The sequence below is a fragment of the Diorhabda sublineata genome, chromosome 2 (genome assembly GCF_026230105.1).
Source record: "Diorhabda sublineata isolate icDioSubl1.1 chromosome 2, icDioSubl1.1, whole genome shotgun sequence".
NCBI classification, from domain to species: domain Eukaryota; kingdom Metazoa; phylum Arthropoda; class Insecta; order Coleoptera; family Chrysomelidae; genus Diorhabda; species Diorhabda sublineata.
This window is the reverse complement of record NC_079475.1, coordinates 11,958,350-11,976,119: the sequence shown is the minus strand read 5'-3', so window position 1 is coordinate 11,976,119 and position 17,770 is coordinate 11,958,350. Positions and strand designations below refer to the sequence as shown.

The 17,770-nt window shown below is 33.5% G+C and overlaps 1 protein-coding gene across 1 annotated transcript; it reads left to right on the top strand.

Moving 5' to 3' along the window:
* Positions 1 to 511: 511 nt before the first annotated feature.
* Positions 512 to 15,096, top strand: LOC130440502 (uncharacterized). Its single transcript, XM_056773690.1, has 3 exons — positions 512 to 790; positions 8,559 to 8,866; positions 13,476 to 15,096. The coding sequence occupies exons 1-3, from the start codon at positions 740 to 742 to the stop codon at positions 13,642 to 13,644; spliced, it is 528 nt and encodes a 175-aa protein (XP_056629668.1). The 5' UTR covers positions 512 to 739; the 3' UTR covers positions 13,645 to 15,096.
* Positions 15,097 to 17,770: the final 2,674 nt, after the last annotated feature.

Below are 17,770 nucleotides of genomic sequence, written 5' to 3'. Positions count from 1 at the left end.
TATCAACTCACTAACTAACTATCACTGTACAAATAAACCGTAAATACGGAAGGATGTCACGATTTCTGTTGAACCAATTTGCAATCCTATTGACTGCGCCAATTAAATTTGTAGTTAATAAAAACTTTTATTAACTAAATAATTTTTCCAAAATATAATTAATTAATAACTATATTGAGATTTTACAACTTGAAAGCTAAATAAAACCTGTTTTTACAAATGAAAAAATGTAAAAAGTTAAAGATAAAGACATCTGTTAGAATAAGATTCAGCACTCTACTAGTGTAAGGTTACTTGTTACGTTCTCATAAATCTCCCAATGCTTCAAAATAGTGAAGTGGTTTTTTGTCTCATATTAATGGGATTGTCTCCAGTAATTAGAAATAATTTTTTAAAATTTTTAATCGCAATAAAATGGAAATGAAAATATAATTAAAACATGTCGTTGGAAATTATAAATAAATTAGTCGAATCGAGCCATGTAAATACCTGAAATCAGACTATTACTTCCACAGTTGACTGAAGATAGTTGTTATAAACGAACAAGGTTACCCGCTTCGGTCATGATCATTCTAATTTATTCCAACACGAACGTTTAGTTAAGGAGAGTCTGTGGTTTGTTTAGTGAAGAATACTTTGATCAAATAAGTACGAACAGTAAAAAAACCGCTATGCGTTGCATTAATGACATTATTCGTGCCTCGAAATGTCTTTAGTGTGAGGTAGGTTGTATGGAAACATGAATAAGTTATCGGTTCTATTAGTGGTCTGTGTTTTAATAACAACATCGGTGAGTTTGAAATTTTTGTTTTCATACTAAGCGACAGCCATGAATTCTTATGTTTTCAATATCGTTTGACCGTAATTTTTTTTTAGTTCAAACTTTTAAACAAGTAATATACATATTGTATCGTAAATACCAAACTAAATATATTATTTACTCATATAACCTAAAAAGAAGTATTAGTTTCAAGTTTTGATGTTTTTAACATACAATAATGTAAATAAAATTTCCAATTTCTATAATTTGAGAAGAAATCTCGACTATTAATTGTTACAACAAGTAGAACATTTTAGTTAAAGGTTAAGTTTGCCAAATCCGAGACTCTAAGTCAATAAAGATTTTATAAACACAAAAAATTAACAAACTAACCAAAAAAATGATGATTTTTCTTCATAAGTTACTACTTTTTAAATTGATATTTTTTTAATGCTTCGTGTGGCATTTATAAAGCCCTTACCTGTTTATAACTAGACAAAAATAAATTTAAAGTTATGAGAAGTTCGGGTGTTATTAAATCTATGCTGAGGTGGCGTTTCCAAGTTCGCTTCCTTGGTACTAACGAAAATTTGACCCAATTTCATCTGAACTGTTGAAGTTGAACGCTTACTAACTTCATTTCTAATGTTTATTGAAAAGATAATTCATGGAGATTTTTTTCTCGGTGCCCAGTGCAGTGGTAGCTTCTAAGGAGTATTTAAAAGAAATATCCTCTATCATGGGTGGATAAGATATTTTCCTTGAAGAAATTATGACAATGTAATACAATAATATTCCATTTATAAACTGGATCATGACGAGATGTAGGAACAGAAGAAGAAGATAAAGATGAAGAAGCAAGAGGAGCATGATAATTGTGTGATTCAAAGAAATTTTAAGCTGAACTTGTTGACCATCATTTGCTTCAGGATTAAATTAATTACTCGATTAAAAACGGGTTCGCGATTATTACCATTAAAATTATTGATAAGTTCATTCCAATCTTGAGATGGTTTGCTTGCATAATTGTAGTAATATTTGAATATAAACTTCAATGTAGACGGAAATTGATACATCAAATCAAAAATTATATAAGAGAAGTACAAATTATGACGGATAGTTATCAGCCATATGTGGGCTTTTGCCCAGGAGGCTTGACACGAGGTGACGCTAAGGCCCCTTTCACACCAAACGAATCCGAATCAATCTGGATCACTCCGAATCGAGTTGAATCTGATTCGTCATCTCCACTTTTTCACACCAGCTGAATTAACCTGAATCCTGGAATTCCTGGAATCAACCTGGATTATTTAATTCTCCGCCAATTTTCCTCCACACAGAAGATATGAGATTTCTGTTATTTTTATCACTGGCGTCATAAATCGCACTATTTTATTTAACTTTTAAAATTAATAACTCCACGTCCATCTCGTATGGTTGTTGATTCAAGACTGACCGGACGAGGAATCTGACAGGTTCAATCAAGTGCGACCTCGAATCAAACCTGATTGAACCAGATTCGTCCGGTTTGAAGGCGGGAAAAGAGTCCCTTCACATTTAAGCGGAACGCTCGAAGCCGAATCTTGGTCAATCAGATTCAACTTGATTCGGAGTGATTCTGATTGTGCACTTCGTACTTGATTCAACCTGTCAGATTCCTCGTCCGATCAATCTTGAATCAACAACCATACGAGATGGAGGTGGAGTTATTAATTTTAAAAGTTAAAGAAAATAGTGCGATTTATGACGCCAGTGATAAAAATCACAGCAACAGAAATCTCATATCTTCTGTGTTTTCCTATTTATGTGATGTATCCACACTTTTCTTGTTGTCTGTTTCCGCCGTTGCCTCCTACGAAACACTATTGCATTTAAAACAACTGCGTCCATGATGATAGCTCAAAAGCAACTAAAAGAAGGAAAACAAAAAGAAGATGAAAGGATTTTTATAGATTCAGCTTGATTCAGCTGTGCGAAAGAGTGGAGATGACTAATCAGATTCAACTTGATTCGGAGTGATTCAGATTGATTCGGATTCGTTTGGTGTGAAAGGGGCCTAAGTGAACATTTTTTTCATATCATGGATAAGCAAGATTTTTTGTAGTCAAAGTGCTTATCTAAATAGTGGCAAATGTTGTGATAAAAAATTTGGAAACATGAAACTACACTTCGGAAAACGTCTTGAATGTTTCCATTCTCAAATTGGAACCAAAAAATTGTTCTTTGCTAACAATAATAACTTCTTTTAAATGCTTCAGTGATAAAACGAGTTCAGTAGTATTTGTTTCAGTTTTCTGAACAAATTTATTTGGTTTTTCTTGGTGAAGCTTATATTAACAATGAAATAAAGAAATACAGCGGTTTCGAGTGGTTGATCTTGGTCCAAATCTTCTAAACCCACAGTTGTTTCAATGAATAAACATGATTAAATTTCAAAATCTTCTCAAGGGCTAGACCTAATGACAATCACCCATTTCGGCTTCCTCAATACACTCTTTCAAACTTTCCCTCTTGAGCACAGATTGCTTAAAATAACTTCGATTTAGTATCAAAGTTTCAATTCTTCTGTTATATTTTCAATGCTCAATCCCAAAATCGGAACAATCTATCTCTCGAAGGCAAATAAGGTGGGATACGGGACAGTAAATGGAAATCGGGAAATTCGGGACGGTTGGTACCATGAACGTCCCTGATCGCTATACCTAGAGGTTGACATAAATTTGTAAAAAATGTGTTTTTTTTCCAAAATGATCGATTTAACATTGGCAGATCGATTCGATGGTTCGAAGAGGGTGGCAGTATATTTATTATTCAGTCGACTCTGAGCTTTTAATATATTATTTTGACGACTGTTTCAAATGTACATGACAATTGGCAGAACAAAATGGCAGTTCTAGCTATCGTCTTGGCAGAAAGATTATCTCGTATGTGCACCCTTATTTCGTGAACTTTATCACACAATAATTTATGTTTTACGAATTGAATAATGTTTTAAATGTGAATAATGATTTCTTTCATCCATTTACCATTGAACCTGAATTTTAATACGCATACGTTGGAAATGCAACTTTAAAATTATACACGAAATTTTGTTTGAGAATAAGTTAGAAAATGCCAAAGATAAGAATAACTTGTTTCATTGTTTTTGATTCTAATAATCTTTTTTACGGAATAAGGTTAATTATTACTTTTTTCTATTATTAGTAACAGAAGCCATGTTCTTAACATGTCGTAGCAAGTCCAACCACCGCCAATAATTTATTTATTATTTACCACTAGTCAGTCATGAACAAATTTCTGTTTCGCTTAATTTTGAGCCTATACTGCAACATCAAAGCTTTCTTTTCAAATTATCATAAATCGCATTTGGTTTTTGACATTTCACTAGTAAGCGTCAAGAATAACGAATCATGCTCGTTTTGAGGTTAGGTTAGGTTAAGGTTGCCAACCTCAAATTTAAAAAACCAGGATTTGAAGTTACAAAAATCAGGACAATTCGGTTTATAAACAGGACGTATTAATAGAGTTGCAATAGTTAAATAAATATTTGAATAAAATTATACGAGTTGAAAAATAGTTAGTAAAATATAAAACAAACATTCTAGTTTGTAACAAATTTTTGAAACTTTGGTAAGTTATAGACTATAATTATTAGATATTAGATTCTATAACATATAGTTACAACTAAATAGTAATCTGACTGGATAGCTGACTCTGTATGTTTAATGCAAGATTTGAGAAGAGACGCGCAAATTTTAAAATTTGAAAACCCAGGACGTTACTTGAAAACTATTAAGGACACTAAAAAAACTAGGATATGTCCTGGGAAAACAGGACGGTTGGTAACTCTAGGTTAGATAATTACTACATATAAACAACAGAAACGAACATTTGGTTATTATCAGCAACAATACATGTTGTATATCAATAATTATTTGTAAAAATTATAATTGACGGCATGTCATATGAATCGCCGGTCCTGATCTGTTTTTAAAAGTATTGGTAAAGTTAGACGAGGGTATGTTGTTCACAGTAGCAGGACCAGAAGCAGATATAACAGGAGTTGAAGTAGAAATATATTTTAATTTTTTGAATCTATAATCACAAAATTTCCGCGATAAGCCGTTATTGCTCGTTCTAATATTAATAATAATGATGTCATCTTTTTTTATCACATTGGAAAGCACCACGTCGAGCACCGGCTACCTGAAATTATTGAAAATTAGAGTAAAGTTTTCATGAAATGATAAAAGTTACTTTGATTGCAATATAACATTCATCAATTAGAATATTGGAGTTTAAGATAATTTATTTGATTGGGTATATCGATGATTTTTCTCAGCATAAACGTTGCCCTTAACTGGAAGCTTCTTTGTCTTTTGATAATTCTTAAAAATAAGCTAGTAGCACATTTTCAGTAGTCGCAGATACGTTTTTATTGTTTACCAATTTTTAAAAGTTTGTAGAAAGTAGTATAGAAAGTTGTCTATTTGTATATATTCGTTATAATTTAATATCCACTAATAAAACGTTATATATTCATTAAGAAAGTCCTTGTACGTATGGTAAATATGGTGTGTGACATTCTGATGTTTAAAACCTGTTTTGTTTGTTAAATTATCATAATATTTGTTTATCCTTCAACACATTTCAAGACGAATTTAGAAGATCATTAAGAACTGACACTCACTTCCAATTTGAGGTTGAAATACCGGGTGTTTATAAATATGTATCGGAGTTATGATATTTATTAATGATATGTCGAATGAAATAGCAAAAATATTATCTAGAGGTTTATCAGGATGTGCACCAATTTTTCACAAAATATTGCTGTTTCTTTTATTTGTGGAAGGTCCTAATTTCAACTGGTATTAATTGTTGTAAAGCCAAAAAAATACTTTTGCCTCCGCTTCATATCAAACTTCCATTAGTAAAAAACTTTTTTTAGGTTATAAATCAAGAAATTGGAGGATTTAAATATCTAAGTTTAGTCTCTCTCCAGTAAAGTAACAGCAACTTAAAGAAATGTACCAGGTCTGGCTATTCAATAACGAGAATGGTTACGAAAAATGGTTTTATTATAAAAATTATTCTATATTCGAATATTCTCCTTCAATATATTCCTCTTCCCTCACCACAGACACTTCCATACGTTTTTTTTATTGATCTAAGCAGTGCTGGAAGTATTCTTTGGTAAAGGCCTTTAGGAGCTCTGCCGTTATTTGCTTTACCGCCTCCATCGACTCATATCGGGCCCCTTTCAAAGCAAATTATACCTTCGGAAACGAAAAAGAGTCGCACGGTGCCCAATCTGGTGAGTACGGTGGGTGTTCGATCACTGGAGTGCGCTTACTATCCTAATACGGCTTCACAGACAGCGCGTTATTGGCAGGTGCGTTGTCCTGATGCAAAATCGGGCCGTTTTCTACGAAGTCGCTCTCGCAAAACTGACACTAGATAGAGAATTGCCCCCATAGGCTTCTTGCAACAATTTATATCAGTCTAGCCCTCTAGGCGCGCAGTCTCGTTATTTAGTAACCAGACCTCGTATTTTTATTGGATCACAAATTAGAAATTAATTTCATAAAAATCCTTTCCACGTAAGAACTTAGAGTTTGTTAATGTACTTTTAGTTTCCTGTAAATTGCTTGGCTGCCAAATTCATTTTCTTCATTTCTATATAGTATTTTTTTTTTTTGGAGAATAGGTCAGCGATAAGCAGACCAAAAGTTTCCTCCAATATATAAGAAGATTCGGTACCAAAAGCATTATGATCTAGCCAGGATGGCTAATTACTACTAGGTTTTGACGATCTTTCATAAAATAAAATATGTTAGTCCTCCAGGAAACTCATAGTAACTTAATGCTACATATAATACTGAAAATAGATCACCACAACTAATATAATATTGTATTATGGTACATATATTAAATGAAATTATTCTAGATGTATCCAATGATATGATTTTCAAATCACCTTGAATTGTCACTGTATATTATTTTTTTTTCATAACAATCTATTCCATTCTACAAATAAATAAACATATCACTCATCAAACAATTATATACTAATAAAACGAAAACAAATAAATAATATATTGATAATTTTGATTTTGATTGATCAGAAATTACTCAATAGTATACAAGAAACAATTTTTTCACGGTGTCAAGGGAAAAATATTTTTAATTTCACTTTTAGTGTACTTTTACTATTTTTCAAATATGTACGAGCCATATCAAGGCAGTTATCATTGGCGTAATTTTGATTTTTTATTCGTTTAGATAAATTATTTTGAAAAAAAATTGCTTGTGTAAAAGTTTCGTTATTTCAGTGTTACCAAAAGAACAGCAAAAACTAATTAATTGTAAGACATCGTTCCCCACAGTTTCCATCTAGGTCTTAATCCAGACAGATCTGACTTATATCAAAGATAATTAAAATGAAACTCGAATGCTGTTTAGACAAACAGTTATACTCAGATCACCTGAAATATCGCACATACCTGTGTAATGTCTTCACAAATATCTTCTCAATATTGAATTCATTGTAGCATTTGGTATTACATGATTCTAGAAGGGATAATCAAACATATCTGGACATGTTGAAGTTTCTCTATTGAATCTGTATCAAACCAGATACGAATTATCCTTATCCATCTTGTCCTAGTTCCAATTGTTGATTGGTAACATCAACAATTCAGTTATTATGATAAAGATAGAGCTGACATCACATTATTACGTAAATCAAAGGAAAATTTTCGAAGAAATGGAAAATAAAACGCCAATTTCCAATTTTAGTCCCAGACGATGAATATACATAAGTATTTCCTGAAATATATTAGAGTTAGTACACTTTGGTGTTTTATTTTGCCACAATCATACGCAAACGCTCATAATCTAGCTTGCAATACCAAAAAATAGCATTCGCATACTAATAATGTGCTCATAGCATTTTTCGATTACTTTTTTATAGTATTTATGGCATCCAATCTTGATTATCCTTATCTAAAACCTTTTTGGTACTAATATCTTTATAATTACTAAATATGTTGGGATTTCCTCCCTTCATTATTGGTATAAGCAATCCAGTAGACTACTCTAGGCATTGTTTTTGTTCCTTTTACACTTTCCATGATCTCCCCCATATTTTATTAGATCATTTACTATTTCTCTTCCTTCGGTTTTTCTTCATTGTCAGTATTGAATCATTATCACCATTATCATCATTATAATCATTATCACCATCTTCATTTGATATAATTTCACATTATTCTCATTATCATTTTCCAATTTGTCTATACATTTAAACTTTTTTTCTCTTTGTGCTCTTGTTTGTTACTTTCCTATATTTATAATAATCGTCTTGTTTGATACTTCGTAGGCATTTCATTTCAGCTTCTTTTTTCTCTTCAATTTTTATTCACATATATTCCTGTCCAAACTATTCGTTGTTGTTTCTTATATCTTATTTACCAATGACTTCCTGCGCTACATCTATAACTTTCTTTAATCTTTTCCTATTGTTCAACAAACGTATCTTTTCCTTGGATTTTTTTGTAGTTGCTTTTCTATTTATTTTCTGTTTTCGTCGTTTTCAGTTTCTGCACATTTAATTTTCTGCTTTTTTTCGCCTTGTTCGCTATATTTACCATTCTTAATTTTTAATTACAACAATTATATTCTGCTTCAATTTGTTATATTGTCTAGTAATTTAAAATCGATCTAAAAAGTTATTTTCTACTATGAAATCTCAATAACATTTTGAATGTTTGCAAGATTCAGTTTTTGTTTATTTCAGAATACCGAGTTGATGCGATGGGAGCATTCGAATGGTTGTATAGGAAATATCTGTTACAGGGATTCCAGTTATCCTCATGAAGAAATACAGAATATGTGGACGAAAAATTCGAAAGGATTATCCAAAACATTTGGAAATCTGAATACCAGAATAGAACGTACTAAATTTAATCCAGCAGTGACTTGCGATCTTTGTCAGAGTAAGACTAATTTGGTGGTACAATTAGTTAGTATAAACGAACCAAATGGAAAATTGTATATAGCACCAACTATGAAGTACAATCCAAAAATAAAAGTAGTTGTATGCCAGTAAGTGTATTTTCCATTTCTTCATTTATATTTGATCTAGAAATATGAGATAAATTGGTAGGTTTAATTTCAATGAGAAAACTTGGTTTCAAAATATATTCGTTTTCATTTGCTAGCTGTAAAAATATTATTAGAATACTCTAAATCTCAAATTTCCATCTGTAGATACCTTCCCAAATATCAATTAATCTTTAGAGGATTAACTTAATGGCTCATACTTACATTTGAAGTATTGGCACTAACAATTCTATCAAATGTCATTGTTTCAATTAAAATTATGTAATAAGAACCCACTTCATATATTTTCAGCTGATTCTACATTACTTTAAAGTCAAATTTGAACCATTCAAAATAGCTTGCTAACTTTTACATTAAATGTTTTTCCTATTTCGTTAATTTATTATGATGGTGCAGTGGTCATGGCTACCTCTAAGTTCAAAAATGTCAAAAAATCTGTTGTCAACATCCCACTCAATCCTAATCGAAAACTATATTCTGAAAGATCAAGAAATCTCCAAAAAACGTCTTCAAATCGAAATAATTGAGGATCATCAGGGGTACTTATCAACGACAAAAGTAAATTAGTTCTTTAAGCTGTTAAGGAAAAAAACATTCTGTGACTTATTTCAAAGAATACTCAATTACATAAGAAGGTGGTGTCGATCCTTGGGACTAGTGTCAACCCTAATAAGACTGATCTAATCACCTTCACTAGGAGAGAAAACTCAATTTCAAGCTGGACGGTCAAAATAGAGGGGAAATATCTGCCATAAGCCAGGAAAGCCTCTGGGTTTTTAACTGTGGATGTATATGGTAATCTTCACACCAATAGTCACATATAGAGCTGTGGTTTAGGGTGCAAAAACTAGTCTGAACAATATATCGAAGGTACAATGTGCATCGGGACCATGAGCTTATATCCAATAGCTGCACTAGAAGTAATTCTAAATTTCTCACCTCTCCATATAGTATTGGAAATGAAAGACATCGACCGAACGTGGGACATGCATCAGGACGAAATACCAAAAAAAGTTTAGCTTTGAGAAAAAATTCAAAACCTCATACGAGAAATGTGAAAAAATGCATTAAAATGGTATACAGATGGATCTAAAGCAGCTGACAGCTCCAATAGTATCAAATTCGTTTAGGATTGCCTAGAAAAATTAGACGAGAAAAAGTATTTCGAGACACACCGGAGTGGAGGAAAAAGAAATAGTTCACAGACAGCTAATGTAGGGGGAGAAAAACCCTTTACAGGATCTAAACTTTTTTGTGATACCAATTACAGAACAATAGAGAAAGAAAGACGAAAAGAAGGTAGATAGAGATAAACCAATTACTAGGACAATCTACAGGAGATAATACAGGTAGAGACTTTCCAGAGAAACTATAACCAGAGAAAATCTGCAGCCTAAGTAAGAAAAATCTACGAATACTAAGAGGAGTTCTATCGGGGCACTGTCGCCTCAACAAACACCTGAAGACACTATCATATAAGACGAAACCTCTATCCACGTTTTCTCGAAGTATGGAACACTAAGGAACTCCAGAGAACTACACCTGGGAGTGAATGAAGACGAAATTCTCTGGCAGCACGGGGGATACAATAGGAGGGACAATCATAAAAATGATTTCATTTATTCAAATTGGCGAATTAAAAAACTGTTTTTTTTATTATAACTATACCCTATATATCGGTAATAGGGATCTAATTATAACTAATGATTCAAAAATTACGTAATGGTAATTAATAGGTGCAATAAAATAATAAGCGAAATTGAAATATATACATCTTTAAATTGTGTTTTTCAAAATTGAAATACAGATAACTGAAAAATGAATTATATCTTACACTGTATAATAATTATCATCAATTTGTGAATCTTTTTATTTTTTTTTTTTTCGATTTCGACAGACGATTTTTTATCCAATTTTCTTTAGCGCCCTAGCTACTCTTATCTCGTTTCTACAATTCATTAGGGGCTATCCAAAAATTACGTCACACGAGTTCAGGACATTTTAACCCCTCCCCCGTCGTTGTCACAGGTTGTCACATTTTCAGAACCCTTTCTATCATCACACATTTTTCGAGATTTTGTATATATTTGAAAATAATCAAGAGAAAACAGTTATTTTTATTTTTTTATCACTTTTAATTTATAATCTTCAATAAAATCAACATAAGTTCAAATAGGAAGCAATAAATGATTAATTATGTTAATTAAAAATACGAAACTTAATCAACTTTTGTCCATGAATTTTAACATCGGGAACATCTTTAGTATCTACGTCGTTTTCTACCATCCATCCAAGCCTCGTGATAATTCATTAAAAAAAGTAAATTAGAGTCTCACTAGCATTACAACACCGCTCTAAATGTAAACGTTAGTGCTTGAGAGAAAATCTCTTATCGAAAGTGCTAAATTACTATAATCTGGCCGGTCGGTAGTGAAAGCAATAAAAACGCGTGATCGGCTCATGGGATGCTAGTGGTACCTTTTATAACGATTCGTATTGGCTGAAGCAATGTCTGAAAAAGTCAAGTTCACACAGCTGCACGTTACATTAATATATTATTATTATATTCTAAAAATTTTATATTAATAATTATTTTAAGTTTTTGTTTTATTATGTTATTTATTTACTTATAAAAATTAAAAGTTAAACTACATTTCTAACATGCGCTTTTACAGTAAGAATTATGTGACTGTATAATAGCGCATGTTAAACATGTACTTTAATTTTTATTATTCTTTAATATGTTTCAATCCAATAAAACGGGTGACTATCATGAGGAGATGAACTCAGATAGGTTCGAGGGTTGGTTTAAGGGAATTTTAAATAAACTTGAGGACGGATCAGTCATTGTAATGGACAATGCATCTTACCATTCCAGAAAATTAGACCAGTGTCCCACAAGTTCCACAAGAAAAGCCATACAACAGTGGTTAATGGAACGGAATATTAATTTTGAAAACAATATGGTGCGGGCATTGGTTAAAGAGAATCGGCCATTAGTCCAAAGATATGTCGTTGATGAGATGGCCAAAGAGAAAAATAAAATTGTTTTACGATTGCCACCTTACCATTGTGAATTCAACCCAATTGAACTCATATGGGCACAAATCAATGGTGAGGTGGCAAGGAAAAACGCAACATTTAAAATTAGTGATGTCTAAACTTTATTTACTAAAGCTTTAAATAATGTTACTCAAACCAATTGGAGTAAGGCAATCCAACATGTCCGCTTTTTTCGAAATAAAATGTGGGACATTGATAATTTAATGGAAAAACAAGTGGAACCTCTAATAATAAATTTAAGAGCTGATTCGTCCTCGTCGGAATCAGATTCCGATTTAGATTAAAATAAAAATTCATCCGCCCTTATATCCCTCTCAACCACCTTTTTTGAAAAGAAAGAATTTATTCAGGAAAGGACCTTGTGTTGTTTATAAAGATTATTATTATTATTTATATCGTTTTGTATGAATTTACTTTATAACCTTTGATACGTATTTAAATAAAACATATAGCACGACATTTCTTTCTTAGATATTACTTTACAGTATTAGGTACCCTTACATTTTTATTTAATATACCATAAATTTGAAAAACCGTCTAGCTATTTAAGGTTAGGGAAAACAAAATTACGATTGAAATAATAATTATATATATTTATAGATACTTTTAAAAAAATTAAGACAACGTGTGAAATATGTAGGTATAACATTTAGTAGTTAACTAAGTGAACGAAGATTTTAATGCTATGCAATTGATAAATAAATGTATTATTTATATGATATGTTATTAAAATAAAGTATTTAAAATTCAAATAAAAATGTTTAGTTTGAAGAAAGCATTTAAAATTCAATTCAAATTTGCCACTAAATACCTTTTAGTGTTGTGTATGGTGTGATTCAGGCTTACAATTTCTCTCTCACGCACTATACACATGAGCGGCTATACTATAATAAATATAAATCAAGTTCGTAAATTTTTTATTCACTTATGAATTGCGCGTTATGCACCCGCGTTTTGACCCCCCCTGCCCTTTGTCAAACTAAATCACATTATAATGATACCCTTTCCCCGTAACCCCCCGTAAACATGTGCCGTAATTAATGGATGACCCATTATTCGTAAAAAAGTTTGCATTGAAATTTGCTTATTTACGTTATTTCCATTGATCCATCCTGTATATTTCATAAGTCTTCAAAAGGCATACGAAGGAATTTAAATGTTGAAGTGTGTTAGCGTTTATCATAACTTTCCATAATCGGGCACCAATACTATTTCATTTTTATGGTACTAGGAAATGATGTTCATTATTATTCACAATAAAGTTTTTTCTTGGAATCTCATTATAAAATATTTACTTTAAAACATCAATTTGATTTAGGATTATTTGAATATTAATAAATATCATATTGAACAGTTTGATTACACCGACACGTTACGATAACCAAGTCATCGTCTTCAGAGACTGAAGGTTAACCCAGAAGACGATAACTTGGTTATCGAAACGCGCGTCAGACAGTGTGTTCAATATGAATATCGCCAAAGGTTCCAGAAATTCCGAATTAATCAATAAATATCGTTTTTTTTTTAGGAATAATGCAAGTTGTGAAGTACCAAATAGACCGAATGATTTTACTACGAGCTGCATACAAGTTAAAAGTACAATGAGCCTTCTTGTTTACAACTCAACGACGAAACAATTTCTTCCACATATTATTAATTTCCCCAGTGGTTGTGAATGTATGTTCCATGCTTCCTAAATAAGTAAGAAACAGAAGCGTTCCTGGGAAATATGGAAAAACGGATACTACAAGAAGCAGATATACATATTTAGGTGAACTGCCCTACAGAATATCTGCCTTATTTTTGAAATAAAAACTTCTGTAAACGCTTTGATAAACTGTTCGCTTCATTGGGATTACCTTAACGTCTTAAAGTACTTCCAAAAATTTATGATAATTTAAAATAAAATGTCATGTGGTTCACTGTGTCCCTACACTGTATCTCAGCTATTATTAAAGGTATAGACATGCAATTTTCGCTACCCTGTATCACTTTTTGTAAAACTTTTAAACCCACAAACAGAAACATTCCAACTACTTTTGTTCCCAAAATACAAGTCGAAAACAAAAATGTTCACTTTTAGAGATGTTATTATTTCTCAGGTCCTGTATAAGATAGAAAAAAAAATGGAAACTGCTTATAATAGATATTTTGGTAATCGTTTAACCCTCACAGCTCCGATGACTTTGAAAATTTACTATATTGTAGAGGTGATCATGCTGATTAATTTGATATGCATATGATATAGGGCGCGGAAATCATATCTTCACATAGTTTTTTATATGTTGATAACTGAATCAATATAGCGATTTCTTTGCATGCAATATTTCTCAGAAACGGTTTATCCAATCAAGATGACATCACTATCTAGGGAAATCGTGCAAAACTTAGTAGTCTTTGCTTACATTTGTCGAATATATGCTTTTTGTATGATTAATTCTCATATACATTTGAAGCAATTCATTACTCGCAAAAGTGAAGTCAGAATAATTCCACAGTATAGATTTTTCAAGCTTATAGCAATCGTGATGCAATTATTGACCTAACCTTACCTAATTTAACCCAACTTAACCTAACCTAATCTTTTTTTTGGTATGGGTGGGAAAATCTTCGAAAGACGCCTGGGAAGGTGTCCCAGGTGTGCTGGATTCGTCTGCTAACCGGACGCCTACCAGCTAAAAACCCACCCTTTTTTCCACCGACGCGGCGGTATCGCTCTTAGCGAGCATCGCTTCACATGCTCCGACTGTGCCTTCTTTCTCCTGATCCCCAACTCCGGTTTCGCACACCTTTGAACAAGGAGTTTATGTTAGTCTGGATCTACGCGATTATTTTGTTATTTTGAGATAATAGGGGAGGTTTCCTAGTCCTAATTGTATAAATAAAATTTAAAAATTTGTATAAATAAAAAAAATTAAAATCTAGTATAAATAAAATGATAAAATAAATAAATAAATTAAGACACTATACATAATGACACAAAAAACCCCAATAGTTTCAATCGTCACGTTCTCTTTCCTTTTTTTCCTTAGCCTTCATAATTCCCGTAACAATCTCGATAATCTGGTGGTAAACCTTTTGATGTCTAATGGTAGCTTTCATTATTGCTTCGCAATCCTGGTTGCCGCCGCCGCCGTCTTCTTCTCCCAAAATCGTTTTTATTTTATGGACTTGGCACTTTAATATCACGTGTCGCGGGTCCTCCGTCACTCCGCAACTGGGGCATAGGTCATCTCTAGTTTTTATTATTCCGTATTTATATTTTTTAAAAGACCCATGCCCTGTAAGAAATTGCTTAAAATACTAATTTGTCCTGCTGTATGTTCATTTGAACCACTTTTTCACATCCGGTATTAGAGTCCTTGTCCATACGGCTTTGGCACCCTCCTCTTGCCATTCCCTCTGCCATTTGTCCAAACTGACTTCTCTTTGTTCCTCTTTTATTTTTTTCTACATTTTCTCTGTCAGTTTGGACTCTTTTGTGTATCCTGACCCCCTCGTCCACTAATATATGGATTGTATTAGCTCCCGCTATTACCTGCAGCGCGATAGCCGATACGGTGCTGTATGCCCTGCATACCCGAAGCAGCGGTTTTCTTTGCGCTGTAATGTAAATATTTTTTTATTTTTGTTTCTTCATAACTTCGTCCCATACTGGGGCCCCGTAGAGGAGAATTGAGTGTATAACTTCCAGAGTTACTCTTCTTCTCTGGCTGCCGGGGCCCCCCACGTTTGGTAAGATTTTCTGCAGGGCGAAAGTTCTTTCTTCGGCTCTTGCAACCGCTGCTTCCACGTGTTTCGTAGGGGTCGTTCTATCATCAAAGCTCACTCCCAGATATCTAACTGTTTTTTTGGGACTAATAGTTTGGTCTCGGGGATCAAAATGTATTTGATCCCGGGCTGCTCTAGGTCCCCTTAATATTATTATTTCCGTCTTATCTACTGCTATTCTTAGGTCCATCTGCTCTATCCAGCTTTTTTTTTCATATTTTCGTTTACTATATTTGTGATGCCCCAATTAAAATCGCTTTCCGCGAGTATGGCCAGGTATATATTCAGCGTATACGATTGATCTGGCACCGCTCTCTCGTTCCAATTGGAGTACCCGATAGTAAAGTATGTTCGGTCCTAGTACCGACCCTTAGGGTACTCTGGCGGCAAGCTATAATTGTTGCCTTCTCGATACGCACACTCTCCGTTCCGTCAGGTAGTCCTTTATGACATTAACCAAATATACCGGGGCCTCCATTTCGTTTAATTTTTGTATTATGAGGCTCCAGTTAGCTGCATTAAATGCATTTTTTAAGTCCAGCATTATAAGGACTACCCATCTTCTTATTGAAGCTTTCGCCGCATCGTGTACCCAGTAGTTCGTTAAAGACAGGTTTTGCCAAATCATCAAATATGGCCCGCCACTTTTTTCCTTTCTCAGTTTTTATCAACTTGTCCAAGGCTTTTTTCTTTTGCTTATATATTTTTTTATAATTTTCTTCACCCCCGCTTCTTGTGTATGTCCTTCTGGCAAGGAGGCAATCCTGTCGGGACTTCTCTATCTCATTGTTCCACCAATATGGCAAAGGCCTGTTATCATTTTTTATTTTATTTTTATTTTCATTTATAACTTTTTTTTTGATGTCTTTTAATACTAACTGAAGAGCTTCATAGTTCATCACCTTTCCGTCTTCTATTTTTTTTATTTGGTCTATTATTTTGTTTTTTATTTTTGTATTATTATTATTGTATGATATTTTTTTTTATTTTTGATTTCGAAGGTTATAAACCTGTGGTGGGTGAAGATCTGATCATCGAGGACATCCCAGTTTGTGATTTTTCTGGATGACCCTTCACTAGCAAGAGTCACATCTATGTGGCTCCTGCTAGCTCCTCTTATGAACGTTGGTTTTATATTATTTATTGCTATGATATTTAGTTGGGCCATCCAGTCGTCCCAGAGGTCCCCCCTTTCGACGTTTGTAGGAGATCCCCACTGAGACGATTTCGCGTTCATGTCCCCAATGATATTAAAATTCTTTTTTCCCATGACGGCGTTCATCAGCTTTTTTATTAGTCTACGGTAATCTTTCATAGGGATATTGGGGGAAATATAGCAGGCCACCATCGTGATCTTGCCACTGAGCTCGACCACGATGTAGCCCGCCTCTCTCTTGATGTTCCTCACCCCAACATCCCTGTTTCTGAAGAACACCGCCACGTCTTTTCTCTTATCTTACACCCACTCATTCCCCCCAGTCAGTTTTTTGTTTGGTTCCGAAACGACAAGAAGATCCACTTTGAGCTGTGCAGCCTTAACGTGGGCTCACTCATGTGCTAGTCTGGCCTCCCCATATTAATCGGCAAAACCCTGGTGCCGTCCCTGTAATTACCAGGGGCCATTTTTTAATTTTAACCTTGGAACTTGTCGACGGTTAACTGTTTATAATAAAGTAATATAAATTGTGTCCGTCCTGTGGCGGTTTCCGTTACATGAGAGGTAGCGTGCATCGTTTGGGCACTCTTGTGTCCTGTGCTCCTCCTTCATGCAATGAAGCATGCAGCACCCAGCCACAGCACCTACTCCTGTCTTTTCCCTTACAGGAGTAGGTGCTGTGGCCGTACTCTAGGCACCTATAGCACCTTAGGGGTGTAAATATTCCCTTTATCGTGCAAAATTGCCAGTGTACTTTGATTCTGATCGTGGCTCTTACGACAGCCGCTCTCTCCTCCCTAACGGTGACTGTGGCTGTCTGGCCACCCCCCAGCTACCTCTCATGCTCATTACCTTCATTGATTCTTCTTCGAGGCCCGTCCACTCACATATGGCCA